Source organism: Equus przewalskii, chromosome 23 (assembly GCF_037783145.1).
Source record: "Equus przewalskii isolate Varuska chromosome 23, EquPr2, whole genome shotgun sequence".
NCBI classification, from domain to species: Eukaryota; Metazoa; Chordata; class Mammalia; order Perissodactyla; family Equidae; genus Equus; species Equus przewalskii.
This window is the reverse complement of record NC_091853.1, coordinates 21,937,466-21,954,009: the sequence shown is the minus strand read 5'-3', so window position 1 is coordinate 21,954,009 and position 16,544 is coordinate 21,937,466. Positions and strand designations below refer to the sequence as shown.

The 16,544-nt window shown below is 36.5% G+C and overlaps 1 protein-coding gene across 16 annotated transcripts in view; it reads left to right on the top strand.

Annotated features, from left to right (window-relative positions):
• Window positions 1-16,544, top strand: part of RPS6KC1 (ribosomal protein S6 kinase C1) — a 178,565-nt gene that overhangs the window by 9,451 nt on the left and 152,570 nt on the right. For 13 of the 16 annotated variants that reach the window (XM_070591113.1, XM_070591112.1, XM_070591097.1 and 10 more), the window contains exons 2-3: window positions 5,918-5,953; window positions 11,586-11,706. In XM_070591113.1, coding sequence (XP_070447214.1) covers window positions 5,918-5,953; window positions 11,586-11,706 — 157 coding nt within the window. Of the gene's footprint in view, window positions 1-5,917; window positions 5,954-7,454; window positions 7,572-11,585; window positions 11,707-16,544 lie in introns of those variants that run through there. The other 3 variants (XM_070591103.1, XM_070591105.1, XM_070591106.1) reach the window with 3 other exon arrangements.

Sequence of the window (16,544 nt, the reverse complement as noted above, 5' to 3'; positions counted from 1 at the left end):
GGTGACTATCTCTTACTCTTATAGAGAAGACAGTTCTTCTCAGTCAAAAGGATAATTTCAAATCATTATTATAATAGTAATTAGATAAAAGAGTGCTTTTGACTTGACTTGTAAGGAGACTTGGTAATGTTCGTTAAGAAGTAGATAAAACAAGTCAGCTCCCTAGAAAGGATATAGAGGATTAGTGACAGTATGATCTGTTGATTATTATGGGCCTGAGTTAGGCCAAGCCACATCTGGTCTTTGTTTTAAACATTAAAGAGGGCTCATTTGAAGGTTGCTTTTTCTTTGGTTTATTACTGAACTGGCGAAAAAGCAGTTCGTGGCTAGTGTCAGAGCCAGTATGCAAACCCCTGCATAATTCTTTCCATTCTCCCACAGTGGTGCTTCAACTTCTACTTTTTGGTTGACTTAATTTCTTTGTAAAAGACAGAATGGGTTTACCTAACAGGCATGGGGAACGTGACTCGCATGCCTGGGATTTTCATCTCTTGGAGGGCCGATTTAGTTCTATCCTGGAAAGAGCATTTTGTTTGGAATCAGGGAGTTGTGAGATCCCGTCCTGCCTGTCCTGAGTGTATGATGAGGATGAGTGTTCGTCTGTACTGTCTGCTCTTGGGCCTTGGAGAGCTCATCCTACCGGGCAGGGCTGTTGTGATGAGCCAATGAAGGACGGGAGTTAATTTTTTAGCACAGTAACAGATAGTTACCTTCACTGTGAGCCCTTATTTGTTTTCCTAAATTCAGAATTTGCTGTTGGCATTAACAAAGGCAGATGGACTACAAGCACTGCAGAAGCATTTCTCAGCTGTTTTCCAAATTTTGGGAGGTGTTGCACTAAATGCATAAAATAATAATAAACAAGATAGGAAAAAAAGAAGTAGTTGAGTGGATAGATTGTCTTGGGAAATACTACATATCTTCCTTTTGGAGATTTACTAGGCATGGTAATGTATTAAAGACTTTGAGAAATTCTGCTGTAAGAAAGTTTTTTTAAACAAAAGTAAACTGAATTGATCATTAAGCCCTTCCTTTGAGAGCACTGATTTTGAAGAATACTGGTATTCCGTGCAGCATGGTTTATGAAGCACTGCTTCAAGGTGGTAGTTTTCAAGATGATTTTGTGATAGAATTCTCTATAGCAAAAGGCTCTTTAAGGTACTTACTGAGCCAGTGGTAGTTAATGCTTGCAGTGGAAATTTATGAACTTTAAATGAAAGGAATCACTGCTTTAACTTCCAACTTTTTTGGGAATATATTCGCTGAATTTTATGACAAAATATTGAAATTCACCCAGAAAAAATTACTAAATGCTAGCAGTCTATATCTGGGGAATTTATAGTATTTTTGTTTTAAAGTTGATATTACTTGTTGAGATAATTGGTAATATAGTATTAAAAGTTATAAAAATCTGGGTCTGAGGGCTCAATTTTGTTCATTTTCAGTATGATCGTATTCTTTCCTCATATTTCTGATTGATATTCTTATTTTTCATCAATTTTGCAGTCCCTAATTGTTGTTACTAATGGACATTTGGGCCCAATTCATCTTATCCTAACCCTTTTGTGTTTTTGGTTTCCATTTCAGAGGACACATTGTTAAGTTATTTAAATGAGATTATACATGTGGGAATGCTCAATCCCTTACATTGGGGTGCTAAGTGGTTGAACTGGGTAATGTACTTAGCAAGTGATTATATTTTTATAATGTAGTGGCATGGGAATCAGATCTAGTGTATTCTCCATTGACTTCAGTACCTAGTAACAGAGTAGGCACTAACATTTGTTAAATGAATAAGTGAAAGAATAAATAAAACCTAATAGTGACAGGGTTTTGTGGAAGTGAGAAAACTTAATTATTGCTGCAAATTCTAGAGATAAATTGAGGGATGCAGTATAGTGCAGTGGAAAGAGCACTGGACCAAGAGTCAGAAAATCTGAGTTCTAATTCCGAATCTAAAGGTGAATAACCATGTGACCTTACACAAGTCTCTGGATCTTGTTTCCTTGTTGGTAAAAGGGGGACTCATAATAACCACTCCTGCCTAATTCATAGGTTGTTGAGGGAATGAAATGAATCATTGATATAAAACGCTTTGCAAATGTAAATGTGCGAAGTGAAGGTTTTTTCTCCCATGCCTAGCACAGAGCCTTGAACAGCGTTAGAACAGATAAAGACTTTCTCTCTTAATACTGAAAAGGAGGCTAAGAAACAGAGTTTAGGACTGATTCTTGGCGTGCTCACAGAGTGCTGAGGGTAGAAGGAGGAAGAGAAACCTACAAGGGAGAAGCAAAGGAACCAAAGAGGAAAGAGAAGGGTCAGGAAGTGTAGCCCTCCACTTTCCAGACATGATTTTCACTCAGCTTTGTTTATGCTGTTGGGAAAGGGATATTTTCATTTGATTTTCTGAACTCTGCCTAAGTAAAATGTCCCCCGTTCATATGAGAAGTATTTGAGGGTGAAGAGAAATTCTTAGAAGCTTAAAATTAAAGACTTTCACTTAGGTGGTGTAAGAAAATTTCAACTTTGATTTTCTGTAATAGCCACGAGTAACTTATTACCATGAAAACGTTAACAGTCTTAAATCCCTGAAGTGTTCTTGACTGCTTTGGGGATGCCACTGTAGTCTGGACAGCGAGCACTCAGTGTCGTGGCAGTGCTCTGGGATGAAGTGCTTCCCAGTCTGTTGCTTAGCACACTGCTGTTTTCTGAGATACTAAAATAAGTTTGGGAAATGCACCCCACTCCATCTGCATGCCCCCTGCCCACCAGCCATGCGAACCGCTAGGCTGTGAGGTCCCGCAAGGCAGGCGCTTTGTTCTGCTCTCCAGTGTAGCCCCAGCACATAGCAGAAGTATGCGAGACACTGAGAGTGTGGATGAGAAATCGTAATCAAATTGGTTATTTCTGACAAGATGATTTTAAAATTGTAGATATTGTTCAGGGATGGCTATCATATTTTTGCTTGTATAGTACACATGTATTTGATTTCTAGCAATGGCTTACCTGGAGAAAATCCAAAATGTAATTCTTCTAATATGTACACTAAACCAGGAAATAATGTCTTTTGTCACAAAAATTTCATTTGCATATGTAAAGGACAATTACTTAAAATAGTAGGATACTTTGGTATATTTATAAAATGATTGAGGGGCTGGCCCCGTGGCCGAGTGGTTAAGTTCGTGCGCTCTGCTGCAGGCGGCCCAGTGTTTCTTTGGTTCGAATCCTGGGCGCAGACATGGCACTGCTCATCAAACCACGCTGAGGCAGCGTCCGACATGCCACAACTAGAAGGACCCACAACGAAGAATATACAACTGTGTACTGGGGTTTGGGGAGAAAAAGGAAAAAATTAAAAAAAAAACCTAAAAAAAAAATAATAAAATAAAATGATTGAGTTAAATTCAGGAAATCTATTAATTTTTCCAAAAAATATAATTTGTAGAATGTAAGGTGTGCCTGAATAAACCCTATTGCCAGTGATCATATCAAATATATGTATACTCTATAAACAAAAAGATGTTAGCCATCCCTTAACAATAGTGACTATTTTTGGTGGGTGGATTATTAGTAGGTTGATTATCCCTGACTTTCTTCTAATTAGCGCATTTTACAAAAATATGAGAAGGATTTTTAGGAGGCAAAATTAAATCATTTAATAATGTGAAACAACATAATTTTGCAAAGGTGTGTGTGTGTTTGGTGGGGGGGGGGCTGATATTTGAAAGTAATAGCTAAAGTCCAATATTTTAATAATATATAGTTGTTAGTTACTTGTTCTAGCCTCTTATTCTAAATTTCTGTTGTCTAATATGGTAGCTGTTAGCCAGATGTGGCTATTTTTGTTTAAATTAAGTGAAATAAAATTAAAAATTTAGTTCTTCAGTCACAGTAGCCATGTTTCAAGTGCTCAGTAGCCACACGCACGCTTGTGGCCAGGGGTTACTGTGTTGAACAGCGCAGATAGGGAACTTTTCTTTCCATCATCAGAGAGAGTTCTGTTGGACAGCACTGTTCTAAATTAATGAAAGTTGCTAAGAGATTTCACCAAATTTATATATCCTGAAAGTTGGAGGATAGAGTAGCAAGAAATTGGAAACCTTTCCTGTCTGGAATTCTTAGGTGGAATTCAAGATAGTTAAATTCTCTAGTAAGGGATTGAAGGAGCTAACTTTTTTCTTTTTAAGATTTTATTTTTTTCCTTTTTCTCCCCAAAGCCCCCCGGTACATAGCTGTGTATTCCTATTTGTGGATCCTTCTAGTTGTGGCATGTGGGGTGCCACCTCAGTGTGGCTTGATGAGTGGTGCCATGTCTGCGCCCAGGATTCAAACCGGCGAAACCTTGGGCTGCCGCAGCGGAGCACGTGAACTTACCACTCGGCCCCGGGGCCGGCCCCGGAGCTAACTTTTTAATTAGAGAGTTCTTGGTGCCTTCTTGTTTATGTCCACCACAGCCAGGCCAGGCAGGGAGCATTATTCCTGTTTTATAGAGGAGAGCAAGCCTGTCAGTGGAGGAATCAGAAGGTGAACTCTGGTTTGTCTGACTTTATAAGAACATTAAATAAAATGGCATAAATTTCAGATGCACACAACTACAACTTTTTTTTTGGTAAGAACATTTAAGATTTAAAATTGCATACATTTAAGATGCACACGACTACAACTTTTTTTTTTGGTAAGAACATTTAAGATTTAAAATTGCATAAATTTCAGATGCACACGACTACAACTTTTTTTTGGTAAGAACATTAAAGATTTAAAATTGCATAAATTTCAGATGCACACGACTACAACTTTTTTTTTTTGGTAAGAACATTTAAGATTTAAAATTGCATAAATTTCAGATGCACACAACTACAGCTTTTTTTTTGGTAAGAACTTTAAAGATTTAAAATTGCATAAATTTCAGATGCACATGACTACAGCTTTTCATTTTGGTAAGAACATTTAAGATTGTCTGACTTCAAATGGTACGTTTTTTGTTTTTGTTTTGGACCTCCGGAGTAGTGTTGATTTGATCATAATCTCCAGTTCATGGTATTGTCACCAGTCATGAAAGACTTTTTTCGTCTTCTCATCCATAGGAAACCATTTTAATATGTCTGTATCTTTTTTGTTTGTTTTTGCAAAATGCGTATTGTCGTATCAAGTTGATAAATTTTACATTTACGTGGATGGCGTTATGCATCTAATGTGAGATTTTCCCACTCTGCAGTGCTGTTTGATGATAAGCACCATGCCTTCTTCTTTTCCTAGGTTTTGTGAGGAAATCTTTCTAAATAGTGTTAGACTTTTTGTCTTTTGTAATTAGAGAAATCCGAAAGAATCCCCCCTCAGGGGATGTTGGTGGGATTATTTGTCCCTGAATGTGGTATATAATTTTTTATAAGTTGCTTTTGTTTTCTTCTTTACCATTAGGTGGTCAGTGATTCCTTCTCATGGATATTGGTGTGTCTGAGCATTGTGGGTGCTCTTTTTAATTAATTGAAATTTTTATTAAGCTAATTGTAGATTCACGTACAGTTGTAAGACATAATACAGAGCAATCCTTTGTGGACTTTGCCCAGGCGCAGCTGCTTTTTATGCTTCCAGTGTATATACAGGCTGGGAAGAGGGGTAGACAGGCTGGTTAGAGTGATGTCAAGGAAGAGCGAGGGCCTGAGGCCTTCTCTTGTGAATGTGTAACGTGAACTTTAGAGTGTGGACCTTACTTTATCTGCCTTTTTGCTTAATTTTTTAGTATGTGTTTCAGATGGTGAAGTTACTGTGTGGCTGAGTTCTGCATAAGTGATATAGTATGGCATCTTCCTTTAAACAAATTGAATCTTTCATACAAATACTATTATAAGTAATTATACAAATGTGAGATCTTAAGTTTTGATAATGATTAGATATTTCTGTGTATGTTTTATTTTAGGTTGTTTCACGAAGAAATCCAGAGGATGTCCAGGAGGTAACATGTTTATCCATATGAAAATTTTATTTTATGTATTTGACACAAATTTAATTAAATGCTTTATTGAAGTAATTGAATTATTTGTATGTCAGTCTTTGTATTTTATGTTTGTTATGTTATGTTGTTTGAAGATTGTTGTCAGCTCACAAAATAGTAGCTGAACTGTCCTATTTCAGACCTATGAAAATGTACGTGTTAAATTTTAGTAGGTGTTAAGTTACATAAATAAGAATTTCAGGAATTATTCACACCTGTTAAGTACATATTAAGTTTTTGTAGGTATTAAGTTATATAAATAAGCATTTCAGGAATTCTAGTGCCGTTTAATAATGTGATAATTTTTCTGATAAATAGCACTCATAAAATTTCAATAGTAGTTAAGGGCCCCTACTTACTTATTTCAAAATCATGATGCCTGTTTAATAAAAAAATGAAAAGTATTTGGTAACTAGTATTAATTTTAAAGCTGATAATTATAAATTATGGATTTCTCTTTACTTCCACTTTTATATTGAGTTGACGTATTGACATCTTGGAAAACTGCTTTGGGCGTAGATATTTCTTTTTAAAATTTCGTAGTTAGTTCTTTTGCAGACTCTTTCCCTCTCTCTAAAATGATACCAGCTTGTTATGTTTTTGTTTAGAACTGTGGAATTCTATATTTGTAATTACTTTGTGCTTGTTACATATCTTTAGGAATCGTAACTGAGGCGTTTACTTCTTTTAATGTTTTTTGACTTGCTTTCGTTTTGGTACTTGTTCATTTACACTAAGATTAGAAGGACATATATTGGGGATTTTTTCCCCCTTACTAACGTGTTTAAAACAGATGCTGTAAATTGATAGTCTTGATTCTGCAATGTTTTTTTTCCCCCAATTAAATTTTAATGTTTTTGAGTGGGGTATGTACTTTCTATTTAGCCACAAGCCCCACTACTCCTTACAGACAAACCCGGCTTTCTTTATAGATTTAAGTTGATTGTTTGGTACTGGTTGGTTTGAGTGTGTGACAGCAAGTTTAGACAATATTTTAACTTCTATACATTACCATTTCTTGCTACTTCTGATCTGATATTTGTCTTTCTTCTGTGGTTAAAAAGAGTTCAATAAAAGATACCTTTTTAAAAGATTTCCTACTATTTTCCTTACGGGTTTAAGATAGCTTACTTTACCCCTGCCAATAGCCAGGAAGAGAATATTGTAATACTGTTATTTTGGAAGAAAAGGATATATATCTTTCCAAAATAACTAGATATATAGATGGTAGTGAAAGTAATTTGCACCATTGATTAATTAAAGTGTCTACAAAAGGGTCAATTGATTAGTATGTCCTATTCTTCTGAATTCCACTAATTATGTTGAATTAATAGTCAATACCAGGCTATTCTGCTTTTGAAAATTTACCACTCTGTTCAGATTGAAACTGGGTTGTGTTTCCTTTGAATACACTGTCTGATTGCTGTGCTGTAGTTTGTAGCTTGATGTTCCCCTTTTCCAGGGAGAATCCTGAACCAACCTACCCATGAACATACTCTCTGCCATTTCCTTAATCCTTTTTTGGGGAAAACTCTTTTATAATAACAACTGTTGGTGAACCATTCATCATAAAACTCTTGTAAGTGTCCTTTAGTTAGATTTGCATGGTCCTTTGTTAGAAATGGTATAAAATTAAAAAAAAAATGTCTTCTCTCTACCTGGCTTCTTAAAATATAGAGTAACCTTGAAATTATATCAATTTTTTTTTTTTTTTTTTTTTTTAGTTTCCCATGTGTTTCATTTAAACATTGTAATTCCCATTTAGGAGAGGAATTCACCACCTAGAATTTGTTTTCATTTCCTTTCCTTTTGCTTTCCCTTTCCGTTAACTAATTCATTTAGTTACTGCTTTAGAATTTAGTTAGGCTTCACAAGGGCTATTGAGGATTGGTAGATCCACTGTTAGTCTAACCAAATATGGGGCTAATGAAATGCTGTTCTTATAAGACTGGTTTTCTTTTATATATGTATGTGTGCGTGTATATGTATATATATGCACACACACACACACGCTTGGCACATGCTACCAGATATCAGTGTATTCGTCCTAAGAATGCTAAAATACTCACATGGAGGAAATGGTTTAAAATTGTCTAGGATGGCTTGCTTGCTTTCTTTTTTTTAAAAAAATCTTTAAAAAATTCCCTCTAAATTTTTATTTAGTAAGAGCAGCAGAAAGGGGAAAGAAAGAGATGGAGATATTGGGCCCTCCCTCCTCCACCTTAAAAAAAAGTAATCTAAAGCTCTGTTTCTATATAGGTAGTAAATTTCACTGGTGAAATTTGGGAAAGGAAAAGAAAAGAACTGAAATAGAACTTTCTATGTATCATGTCAGAAGGCTCTAGCTTTTAAGTCATTTCATGAAATAGTTTTAGAAAAACTATTTGAGAACATTCAGAAATGTGTCACGGGAAAAAAAAGGCTCTTGAAAATTGGGAAAAGAAAATCTGTAAACAGATAGTATGGTAGTGATGTTGGTTGCAAGAAAAAGTGATCCAGCAAGTTTTAAATACTATGAGGGTAAAGAGGACAGTTAATTGAATGGAGTGGTTTTGTAAAATACAAGAGATCTAAAGGTTTTTTGGTGTCGTTAAGTGAAATTATCTGAAAAGAAAACATTTATTTTATGTAAAAAATACTTAAGTGAATGTTTTTAATGAAAATTAAACTTTTGTTATTATAGTCTATGTATGGTTGCCACTGAATTAATATTTAATTGAGGAATTTTATTCAGAGTAACTTTAATGAATAAGAAATTTCTGCAGAGTTGGTTCAATAGAGCTATGGCTATTATACAACTATTTTTTTTCCAATAGGAAAGAATTGATCATTTATTAGAGAAAGTAATTTTCGCGTGTGTCTTTTGGGACTTTGTGTAGTCCAAATATAAACATGAGTACTTGCTAATATAATGGAAGTGTGCTTTTGTTCACTTTTCCATTTTGAAGATTTCTAGAAACATCAAAGTTTAAAAGGAGTGAGAAGAAAAGGAGGCAATGGATGTGACATGTTGAGATGCTTTGGTTTCCTGCATTTCTTGAGGGTTTACATTTGCTCTTAGGTATTTTGATTCTGTAGTCCCTGTGTTGAGAAGAAGGAATATGGAGTGAATAAATGAGGGCATGGTGGAGAAACACACATTCTCACTGTTGGGGTTCTAATTCTTGCTCTGACAGACTATCTACTGGTTTACATACCATGGTATTATTATCATTATTGTGATTAAATTATTAACTTTTTCTCCTTAAGTTACTCTGCCTTTATTTAAAAATGACCCTAATTAGAATGTAAGTTTTATCTGCAGACTGACTTCTTTCCCTGTACTACAGCCTTTTGAATAGCTCTCATGTCTAGTTCATAATGGCTTTGAGGATGGCATTTACCTTATGTAAGATACTACTTTCACAAGCCCATCACCATCATATTTGATCTATTTTAAATATATGAAAATAACATTGTTTTTTCCCATGACAGAATTATATACATGTATCAAAATTAGAAACTACCGAGAAGCAAAAAATAGGAAAATTAGAATCACTTGTAATTGCACTATCCTGAGACCTTTTTCTTTCCAATGTTAGTTGGTTCTCTTGGTTAGTTCCTCTTGCTGTGTCTTCTCCTGAAACTGTTGGTTCTGCGCTGTCAACATTTATCTTGTTCACCTCCATTTTAAAGTAAGATCTCTTCTTCCATCCAAATGGCCTATCTCGTGGCACAGCCAGGCTTCTTAAACACTTTGCACTTGGTTTCCTCTTCCAACTCTCCCTGGGCCCTCAGGGTTAGGGTTCCCCAGCATTCTGTTGTTAGACTCCTCATCTCGTTACAAATCTAAGAAACTGTCCTGAGTGATTACCGCGTCTCTGCTGATGAGTCCCAAATTAATACATCTTGCTAGTCCTTACTCTTGCACTCCAAACCCATCTACCCTTTTGGACATCTCCAGTTAGACACCTCACAAGCACCTGAATCAAATACATCTAAAATTGAACTTTGTTCTTATCTCAAAACAGCTGCTTCTCCCTTGCTCTACACCTTAGGGAACAGCATCACCATTTTTCTAGTTGCAAAAGCCAAAATTCTAGTAATTATATTTGGCATCTTGCTCTTTTGAAAGCATCCCCAACCCCTTCTCTTTCTTTACTTTATATTTGTTGGTCTCATCACTACTTCCCTTCAGTCTGCTCACCTAGGGTATTACTTTCTCTAAGCCTTCTTAGATACCCAAGGCTGGCTTAGGTGGTCCTTCCATAACACCCTTGGGCTGCCCTTCTCAGCATTTATCACGCCGTCTTGTAATGTAGTTACTGTCTTGGCTTATTCTTTCTCACTACTCCAGGAGCTCTCTGAAGGCAGGGACCATGTTTCTCATTTTTTCATCCCCTTGTGCCAACACAGTGCCTGGCACAGAGCAGGGTTGTGAAAATGTTTGTTTTTGATGACTATTTTTGTTCTTGAATAAATGAATAAAAGGAAGCTTCAGGAGGAGTAGTTTGTTTAAATTAATTCATATTATAGTCTGACTAGTCTCCTAGGATTATAACTATATTAAACAGGAAACTTAGTAATCATGGCAAAATTTTTAGTAGTATAACAAAATTTAATGAAGAATTTCTTATATGCGGAGAGTGAATATTTTAACAAGAGTCTCTTAAATCACACTTGGTTACCTGCTTGGCCTAAGATTTGCTCGTTGCCATTACACTATTGAGTTTGTTAGAAGTGAGGTAATTGGGATTTTCAGAAGCAGAGGCCCCAGTATACCAGGTAACAGAATTTAAAACTCAGTTTTACCCTATTTTGTGGAGACTGAGCAGCTGAATCAGTGATATCAAGGCCATGTGTCAAATTCTTTTCCTTTACAAAGTGTTTTTTTTTTTTGGAGTCTGAGTAAGGTAGAACGATAATTCAAACTAATGAAGGTAAACTTTAATGTATTATATAATCTAGGTGATTGTTATTTTGTTTTTGAAATATACTAATTTTAATGGCATTCTGATCAGGATTTACCTTGTCTTCAGAAATCTTATTACTACTTTAAATTGAGATTTATGAAATAAGATTTATGAAATGTAAAAGTTCATGTTAATTACTTGCTACATGGCCATTTCTTCAGTTTTATTCAGTTTATTTATCCTTTTAGGCAAATGCTGAGTATGTACTTTGCTTAAAAATTGCCTAATTAACTATTTTGTGTTTATAAACGTGCTGTTTTTGAGACAGAATCTATATTTTGATATCTAGCTCATTTCCAGACCAATAGTAATTGATTTTTGAAGAAGTTAAGTGACATTTTATGTAGTATAGATGTTCTTTGTACTAGGTTGAATATTTTTCCAGTATGAAGAAAACGGTACTTGTTTAAAGTGAAATGTAAAAATCAAAACAGAGCAGTTGGAGGAAGAATTGCTGCTTTGTGTTTTTAAAACAGATATTAGTGGTTAATTCCATACTGTTAACCGTATTGGTTAGAACGTATATTTCTTGCCTTTGCATAACAGGTGTTAGTACTTTAATGAGGATTGTTTGTGGTTCAGATGTCTGAACCTAAATAGTTCCACTATGAGATACCCATTTGATTTTTTTCTCTCTATAGATAATCGTATGGAAGAGATACAGTGACTTTAAGAAACTACACAAAGAACTATGGCAAATTCACAAAAACTTATTTCGACACTCAGAATTGTTTCCTCCCTTTGCTAAAGGAATCGTGTTTGGTAAGTGATTATTTTGAAATTGTGATTTTATAAAATGATGATTAGCTGATTGTGTATATATGCTGAACCTTGAAATACTGTCCCATGAAGTCAGAAGCCACTTATTAAAATAATTCATATCATACAGTAGGCACTTGAAGTTGTTTTTTTGTTCTTGGTGTAATTTTGTTAACTCAGAATACATTTATTCCTCCCTTCCATGAAAGAATAACACAACTCCAACTCTAGCCAATCAAGCAAATAAAAAAATGATGTAGGAACATAAGAAACGATGATATTGAATCATTCTTAGGGCTCTGAAAGTTTTGGATCTTTAAAAAGTAAGTCTATCCTGTGTATATTTTCCTGACATGTTTCTCATAATATGAATGGTTGTGGTTTGAGGCACTAGTCCAGATATGACCATTTTGGGACGGTGCTCTGGGTGTGTTATTGATTAACAACTGTTAGATTCCCAGAGTGTCTGAGACCAGTCAAGTAAAAAGAATATTTGATATGATTTAGTTACGTATTTGACATGGAATAACAAATATATCAAAAATAGGGACAAAAGGTGGAAAACGTGGAGAAGTACAAAGAAAAATAATGATGACAAGAACAGAACAAAAACCACTCAGGGATAAACATAATTATGTGGTTAATATTTTGGATTATGTCCTACCAATCTTTTTTTCAGTGTGGTTTGTATATGTGCACAGTGATTTAAATTAATGTTTTACTATGTATATTGTTTTGTAGGTTGTCCTTTTAAAACATATCAATTTGTTGGGAATACTTTGCTATGTCAATAAATAGTCTTCTGGGACATGTTTGGGAATGGCAACATGTATATATTTATCACAATTTACTTAGCAATCAGTTTTCTGGCAGACCTTTAGATTGATTTTAATTAGTTAAGAGCATGGGGGTTAGGGTCATTTGGATCCGGATTGAGTTCCACCTTTGCTATTTACTACCTGTGTAACTTTTGTCAAGTGACTTCTCTTTTCTAAGCCTCTGTTTTCCTATCTTAAAAGTGGGCATAATAATGTGCGGATTAAACAGGCAATGTGTATAAAACATTAGCATGTCTGGTACGTACTGAGGGTCCAGTAACTGGTATTATTTATATTATTTATCATTATTAATATTTTTACTGGTTAATAAGTCTGTTTTTTTTTAGGTTTAAACTTACCTTTTTATACCTTTTTGCAATCCCACTCTCTTGCCAGCAGTTTTTTGTTAGTCTCTGGCAAAAGGGGGCATTGGAGGGAGCCTGGAAGGCTGGAAGAAGACACAGCCTGCCTGGTCCTGTCCACATGAACCCAGCAAGCCTCTTCGTTTGTTTCAGCTGCAGGACTTGGTTTCTGGTTGTGTTTTTCCCGCATTCCCAGAACTTGTCTTGTCATGTCCTCCCTCTTGCGGGCTGCCTGCGCCTGGGCTGCAGGAGATACCAGCACCAAGGTGCCCTCCTCAGAGGTCTCAGTTTCAGTTCCACGGCCCCTCCTCTAAGCCTCTCAGTGTTAATAACTCCACCCTTTTCCCTTTGTATTCTCCAGAACTAGGGCTAGTGGTTATATTTTCTTTCTTTTGAGCAAGCAAAATTAAGTTTAATAGGGAAAATGTAAAGTACTATATTTAGAAAACCAATTACACAAATACAGAATCTAGTAGCCTTGTGGCTTGATAGTAGTTCAGATTAAAAACAAGTAATTTTGGGTAGTTAACTGAAAAAGATCAGAATTAGCCAATAGTTTGACAAGGTTGCTATTAAAGCTTTTATAATCTAGGGGTTTATGTAATTAAAAATTTTTTTTCAATTGGGGTAAAATATACAGAAGGTAAAATTTACCATCTTAACCATTTTTTTTAAAGATTGGCACCTGAGCTAACAACTGTTGCCAATCTTCATCTTTTTTTAAATTGCTTTTTCTCCCCAAATCCCCCCAGTAAATAGTTGTATATTTTAGCTGTGGGTCCCTCTAGTTGTGGCATGTGGGACGCTGCCTCAACATGGCCTGACGAGCGGTGCCATGTCTGCGCCCAGGATCCGAACCGGCGAAACCCCGGGCCCCTGAAGGGGAGTGTGTGAACTTAATCACTCGGCCACGGGGCAGCCCCAACCATTTTTAAATGTATAATTCAGGGGCCGGCCAGTGGCACATTTACAGCTTCCAGGGATTAGAACCTGCTGTCTTTGGGGCCCTTTTTCAGACTACCACACACGGTATATTTGTCTTCCTTTCTTGCTTGCTTGCACCCTTTGGGCAACAACTTTTAAGATCATGAAAATATCCTGCTCTTCTGGAAAATTGCCCCTTAGACGTAGCATCCGTTGATGATTCTTGCATGAACCAATGTTTACATGATGGTTACAAAATAATGGTTGTCCAATTCTAGCAACCCCCTCCCCCTACATTTGCCATTGTCGTTCCTTCTCACTTCTCTGTGTATCTTTGTATCTAGGCTTCTGTGTATCTGTTTCTATGTGTCTGTATCTGTATCTGTATACTTATTCATCTAGCCATTATTTATTTGGACTCGTGTACTACTTTTTTTCCTAGTAGTGTAGCATTCATTAATGTTCTTAATTATTTTGATGCTCAGATTGTCCCAGTTTTGACCAGTAGGAACCCTTTTACTCTGGCTTCTATGTCCTGTGACTTCTTCCTATCATACTAGATTTTTTTTTTTTTAAGCACTTCTGATTTTTAGACATAACAAGATGTTCAGTGCTCATCTTGAGTTTATTCTGCTCCAGCCTTGGACTTAGCCATTTCTTTAGGGAGCTCTGGTTGCTTTTGTGGGCAGTGGCATTAGAAACTATGGTAGTTATCAAAGTATTGCATTTTAGCTCTGCATCCACCTTTCATTGCCTTGTTGGACATACTTTTCCAATTTGCGTGTATAAACTTACTCTGTAGAGGGTGTTAGAGAGACCCTGTAGGAGGTAGGTTTGAGCAACCCAGCTAACTTCTCTCATCCAGTGTGCTGCAGCCACACTGTCTTCAGTGAGATCTGAATCCCAGCCTTGGGGAGGAGGCACCCCTTCCAAGTACTGCCTTTGGTTCTCTCCCTCAACCCTAGGGTACTCCTTAGAGTTCTCTTTTATTCCCTCTTAGTAGTTAATCCTGTGTAAATAGTTAATAATTCTTTGTAAGATTTTCCCTGTTCAAATTGCTGGGTGGATTCCATTTTCTGGCTGGATCCTGGCTGCCACAGAGATTACTATCTGGGTAGATGTGCTCGTTGCAACTTCCTTCTAGGCTCTTTCAGCAACTAGAGTTAGGAAACATACCGCATTTATGTACAAGTGTATGTACAACACACACATTATACATACTTCCATTTATATACAAACCTGCATACATACGTATTACTGTGTGTATATGTATTTGTATATACACATAGATATACGTATTTTATGTTTATGATAGCTTTTGCCAAACAAATTTTTATATGTTCAGTTCTATTTATGCCCCTTTCTCCCCCAAGATTTTGGATTTCTGGTCTTCATTAGAAATGTCTCCCAACACCTGTTTGCTTGCAAGATGATTTTCATAGCTTAAAAAAAATCCTTTTAGGGCCAGCCCAGTGGCATAGTGGTTAAGTTTGTACTCTCTGCTTTGGCGGCCTGGGGCTCACTGGTTCAGATCCTAGGCGCAGACCTACACACTGCTTCTCAAGCCATGCTGTGGCAGGCATACCACATATAAATTAGAGAAAGATGGGCACAAATATTAGCTCAGGGCCAGTCTTCCTCAGCAAAAGGGGAAGGATTGGCAGCAGATATTAGCTCAGGGCTAATCTTCCTCAAAAAAAAAAAAATTCTGGGGCTGGCCCCTTGGCAAGTGGTTAGGTTTAGCGATCTCCGCTTCGGTGGCCCAGGGTTTCACTGGTTCGAGTCCTGGGCGCGGACGTAGCAGTGCTCATCAAGCCATGCTGAGGTGGTGTCCCACATGCCACAACTAGAGTGAACCACAACTGAAAATACACGGCTATGTACTGGGGGGCTTTGGGAGAAAAAGGAAAAATAAAATCTTAAAAAACAATCCTTTTAATAATCGATGTGGAATTTATATTTGAATGGGATGTCAGATGATGCTCCATTTTACTTTTTTTAGATGGATTGACATCTGTTCTAAGATAATTAATTAAATAAATCCATATTTTTTTCCCAATAAAATTTAACTACCATCTTTGTTATATATTACCTTTTTGTATGCAGTGCCATTTATTAAAGGTTTTCTCTATTGTGACATTTATTTGTCTATTCTTATGTTAATACCTATTTCTACACCATGTTGATTTTTTTTGTAATGACTTTATAGAGTGTGTTCTGATACAGACTATATTTCTCATCAACATTGGGGAAATTGCTGCCTTTCAAGATCAGTCTGGAATACCTGGGGCTCTTACACTGCTAATTCTAAGAAGCCATGCCAGTTAGCCATTTATTGCCTCTTAGCTTCCAGTCTCTTCTTTCATTTCCTATTCTGCATGAATGGATTGGACTTTTAAGTATTTTTGCTTTACAGTGAATATGTTGTTAAGCTTCACAATGGAGGGCACTGGAGGGACTTTGCAGAAGGATAGGGGCTTCTCTGCCTTCTTCCAGTTTGCTTTGGATTTTGTTTTTCTTTTTGCTTCTACTGTGCTTTTGCTAGAGGCGTCTGCCTCAGACGTGTACTTAGAACACAGTCTCTTAACAAGCTTGCAGCCCCAGCCAGTTTGGTGGCCATCTAGCTGGGCACACCAAGGCACCCTAGTCCTACTAGAGAGTGAGCTTCTGACTGTGACTCCCTCTGTGTACCTGCCCCTCAGCTTTAGCCTGCTAGTACTTCGGAAGGTTGCTTCCT